Consider the following 5,246-nt stretch of genomic DNA (forward strand, 5'->3'; position numbering starts at 1 on the left):
TAGGTCCTTAGAATTCAGTCAGATTCTTGATTCTCTACAACATGTTAGACTTAGGGTTTCTTGATATTCAGCAAATTACTATGATCCAGTTATGTTAACGTTCCTAATAAGATTATCATGTCTTAATTATTGTTTTTGCGTGGATTCTTGCATAAACTCAGAACTCTAGTTATGTAGTTCTTTTAGTTCATGAATTATATTAGCTAGGACAGATAAATAGATATACATGCCTCAGTTTTCGAATGTTTCATTATCAGTACATTAATGTTGAATTTTTATAATTGCATGTCAGATTATTGAGCTATCCAGTTTATTTCAGTATGTTATAAATTTCACATATTCAGTTGGGAGTAGGCTTTATACCGAGTTGGACTAGGGTCAGTTACCCTCATATTCCCAGAACTACATGCCCCCGTAGGTTAAGTCCCCTATGTGGGCATCAGTTTTAGTGATCACGCAAGTCATGCCTCTATACCTCTGGCAGGGTATATTGGGTCCTCTCGATGGGGCATATACATCGTAGTCCACATTTAGCTCATCTGGTTTTATGTCGGTTATATGTAGCTCCCACAGACAGATTCTAGTGTATTGATCAGGTTATCAGTTACAGTTCAGTATTCAGTTTTAGCATGTCATAAACTTGGTCATTACACTCAGTTAGTTCATGTTCAGTGTTTTCTTTATTGTATCATGCTCATCTTTTATCATTGCTCAGCTTTATGCCTTGTTCAGTTATGTTTATTGTTCTACTTTATTCTATCCTACATGCTCAGTACCTTTCAAGTACTGACGCATACTCTGCACTACATTTTCTCATGATGTAGGTTCAGGTCCTCAGCATTCAGATCAGGCATAGATCGGTTCCCAATCTCCAGTTCAACAGCATCAGTGCTGAGTCCTCATTCTTTGAGGACAATTGATATGATTATCTTTCCATTTTCAGTCTTTTAGTTTCAATTTTGCTAGATTTAGCTGGGGCATGTCCCAGCATCTCTAGTAAGTTAGAGGCTTTATTACAGACATAGTTAGATTCAATTTTAGCTTTGGAGTTTGATATTTCAGTTGTCATTAAACTCACAGATTATTAGCTAAGATGGAAATGGGTATTCCCCATCATTTCAGTTTACCTCATGTTTATGCTTCCGCACAATATTTCTATTTCATTAAATCTTTAAGTATGCATATAATATGCCAACAAGATTAGCTTTGGTTCACTCGTAATCCTAGGTCCTGTGTCTGCGTCTTGGGGGTAGCTTCGGGGAGTGACAGATCAAGTTTGGTTCAACCAATGTAAAGAAGAGAGGGTGGTATTGCGGGTCCTCTTGATTGGGAAAAATTTAAGGTTGCTTTACTTGATAAGTTATTTATCCATGAGATGAGGGAGGAAAAGGTACTTGAGTTCATTACCCTTCATCAAGTAAGTATGAGTGTGAAAGAATATGCTTTAAGATTCACACAGTTGTCTATGTATGCTCCTACTATGGTTGTCGATCCTAGGGTAAGAATGAGTAAGTTTGTTTGTTTCTGGAGTGTCCAAGATGGTAGTCAAAGAATGTCGTACCTCCATGATCATCAATGATATGGCCATTTATCATATAATGGTACATGCTCAATAAATAGAAGAAAAGAAACTTAAGGAGAAATCTAGGGAAGTAAAGAGGTCAAGGACTGGTGATGGTCACTTTTCACATTCAAGGTCTCATGGACATGGTCGTTCTATGTTTTGAAAAAGGTTTTTAGGACAAGGATCCTCCAATGCTCCGGCTCCCAAGTTCAACAAAGATAGGGTGTCTAACCCAAAGCCTCAAGGAGAAAATGGTAATGGGTCTTGATCGACTACTTCTACTAAATGTGAAAAGAAGCATGAGGTTAAATACTTAGACGGTATGGATGGTTGCTTTGGTTACGGTAAGAGTGGTCACAAGTTAAGTGATTATCCATACCTTACGGGTAAGGGAACAGAAGGTAGACAAGCTCCACTTAGTGGTTCGAGTTCAAATGCTCCAAAGAAAAATAGGTTTTATGCACTTCAAACTCGTCATGAGCAAGAGGGTTCTTCGATGTGGTTATCGATATGTTGAAAATCTTTCATCTTGATGTTTATGCATTGCTTGATCCCGTGATACCTTGTCTTTTGTGACACCATATGTGGTTCTAAGGTTTGGTATTCTTTCAGATGTGTTGTTAGACCATATTTTTCTGTCTCTAATCCTGTTGGTGAATCTAATTGTGTTGTCTCTTTATCCCTTAGAGTTACTCATGTTGATCTTCTAGAGCTTGATATGTTAGATTATCCTTGGTATGGATTGGTTGCATTCTTTTTATTATTCTATTGATTGTAGTACCCGAGTGGTCAGTTTCAGTTTCCAAATAAGCCCATCCTAGAATGAAAATAGGGAAATTATATGCCGAAAGGTCAGTCTGTTTCTTGTCTTAAAGCTAAAAATATGATTTCTAAAGGTTGCATATAATTCCTACTTAGGGTGAGCGATGAGGATTTTGAAAGTCCTACTCTTGAGTCAATCCATTTTGTTAATGAGTTTGTGGAAGTGTTTCCCGGTGATTCACCCGATGTTTCTCCTGAAAGAGTAATAGACATCGGTCTAAACCTACTCCCAGATACGTAGCCTATATATATTCCTCCTTACCAATAGCTCTAACAAAACTTAAGGAATTGAAAGAAAAATTGAAAGACTTGTTAGATAAGGGTTTCATCCGACCGAGTATCTCCTCATGAGGTGCTTCAATTTTTTTTGTTCATAAAAAAAATGGTTCACTTCGTACGTGTATTGACTACTATCATTTGAACACGGTCACCATTAATAATAAGTATCCTCTTAGAAGGATATAAGACTTGCTTGATCATCTTCAGGGAGCAAGTTACTTCCCTAAGATTGACCTCCGGTCGGGTTATCACCAATTGAGGGTGAAGGAAGATGGCATTCCAAAGATGGCTTTTCAAACTCGATATGCTCACTATGAGTTTTTGGTGATCTCTATCGGGTTGAAAAATGTTCCGACTACATATATGTATTTAATTAATAGGGTGTTTAGACAATACCTTGATATGTTTGTAATTGTCTTTATCGACGACATTTTAATTTACTCAAGGAGTGAAGATGAGCATACCAATCATTTAAGGATTGTGTTGCAAATCCTCAAGGACCAACAATTCTTTGCAAAGTTTAGCAAATGTGAGTTTGGTTGAGATATGTGGCTTTTCTTGGTCGCATTGTCTCCAGCATTACACATAGATTACAAGGAGTAATGAATTATCTTGTGGATCCTCGTCAGGCTGCTTTTGTACTTGGAAGAATGCTGAATGTAATGTGATACTAAGTCATGAAATAGTTAAGGGGTATGGAAGGAAAGGGATTTCACCTGGATGCATGTTTAAAATTGATATGCAGAAGGCCTACGACTCTTTGGAATGGCATTTCCTTGAAGAGGTTCTATTTGGTTTGCAGATACCTGCACAATTTATAACATGGATTATGAGATGTGTTAAGAAAAGATCCTATTCTATATTGATAAATGGATGTCCCACCAGACCATTCCAAGCAAAAAAAGGGGTAATAAAAGGGAATCCTGTATTCCCATATCTGTTTGTTTTGGCCATGGAGTATCTCACTAGATTATTGAAGGCATTGAGGGCTAACAACAAATTCAAGTTCCATCTAAGATGCCATAAGCAACAAATTATACAATTGAGTTTTGCTGATGATCTCCTTTTGTTCAGCATAAGAGATGTACAATCAACTGTCCTCCTTTATGAATGTTTTTAGCAGTTTTCACAAGTCTCAGGTTTAATAGAAAATCAGGCCAAGAGTTGTGTGTATTTTGGTGGAGTGTCAGAGCAAGATCAATAACTGATACTACAACATACAGGATTCACAAAAGGCAAGTTACCTTTTAGGTATCTTGGAGTCCCTTTAAGCTCCAAAAAACAGTTAATAAGACAATGTCAGCCTTTACTAGACAGGATACTGGGAAGAATAAACACATGGACAATGAAGTTTTTATCTTATTCAGGGAGGCTCCAGTTGGTACAAAGTATATTAACATCCATTCAAGCATTCTGGGCACAAATATTTCTCCTTCCAAAGAAAGTGTTGTAGCAGGTAGAAACTATATGCAAGAGATTCCTATGGAATGATGATGCACAAACTAAAGGGAAAGCTCTTGTAGCATGGGATAAATTATGTTGGCCAAAGGTTGCTGGTGGACTGAATATTACAGATGTTTATGTGTGGAATAAAGTAGCAATACTCAAATAGATGCGGGACCTGTCTAAGAAAAAGGATAAGTTATGGATTGTATGGGTCCATACTTACTATATCAAAGATAGGAGACCATGGGAAGTGCAAGCAAAACAAGCTTCTTGGGTTGTGAGGAAAATCCTACAGGCAGGGCATTGGATATCAGAAGCAGGATTACATGTAACAGAGGTTATGGAGGAAGAAACATTCACAATTAAGGACATATACAAAAAACTTAGAGGTGAGTTAAGCAAGGTGCCATGGCGAAGAATGATATGCAATAATCAAGGCAGTCCTAAATGGACATTCATCCTATATTTGGCTATACAAAGGATATTGTACACAAAAGATAGGCTAGACAAATGGGGGATAAACACTGATTCAATTTTCTCAATGTGCAAAGCAGAACCTGAAATACACCAACACCTATTTTTTGCATGCAGTGTGGCAAATGTGATATGGCAAAGATTACTTCGCTGGTTGTCCATTACCAAAAGCAGTGCAGGGTGGAATGAAGAGATAGAATGGGCTACAATGCATGCTAATAGGAAAATAGTACAAGATGAAGTGTATAGAATGACATTAGTTGCAGCTCTTTATTACATATGGCAAGACAACAATTACAGAATTTTTCAGCAAAGGGAGAGGAGCATAGAGGAAATTATAAAGCAAATCATTCAGGAAATTCACTGTAGAAGTTGCATGAATCCTAGACTGGCTAGTGCAATGCATAAACTAAAATTTTATCCATAGTAGAATTTCTATCATAGAGCCTGGACAAGGCAAATGTGATGGGCCTTGAGACTTGGGATTATGTCCATATCCTAAGCTTCAAATTTGTACATATTTTAAAATCTGGTAATACAATTATAGATACGAAAAAAAATTAATAAATACCAACCTCAAGTAGTCAGTATATTTAAATTGGTATTTTTAAAAAATAATATTGACTTCATGATGCCGGTATTTATTAAATATTTTTAAATA

The 5,246-nt window shown here is 36.8% G+C and overlaps 1 protein-coding gene across 1 annotated transcript; it reads left to right on the top strand.

The window, feature by feature from the left end:
* Positions 1 to 4,277: 4,277 nt before the first annotated feature.
* LOC107063076 (uncharacterized) lies at positions 4,278 to 5,012 on the top strand. Its single transcript, XM_015314485.1, has one exon. The coding sequence runs from the start codon at positions 4,278 to 4,280 to the stop codon at positions 5,010 to 5,012; it is 735 nt and encodes a 244-aa protein (XP_015169971.1).
* Positions 5,013 to 5,246: the final 234 nt, after the last annotated feature.

The sequence above is a fragment of the Solanum tuberosum genome, unplaced genomic scaffold (assembly GCF_000226075.1).
Source record: "Solanum tuberosum cultivar DM 1-3 516 R44 unplaced genomic scaffold, SolTub_3.0 scf00289, whole genome shotgun sequence".
NCBI classification, from domain to species: domain Eukaryota; kingdom Viridiplantae; phylum Streptophyta; class Magnoliopsida; order Solanales; family Solanaceae; genus Solanum; species Solanum tuberosum.

What these genes read in the sequence shown, in the direction of transcription:
- LOC107063076 (XM_015314485.1), top strand. Translation starts at nt 4,278, where the DNA reads ATGCGGGACCTGTCTAAGAAAAAGGATAAGTTATGGATTGTATGGGTC.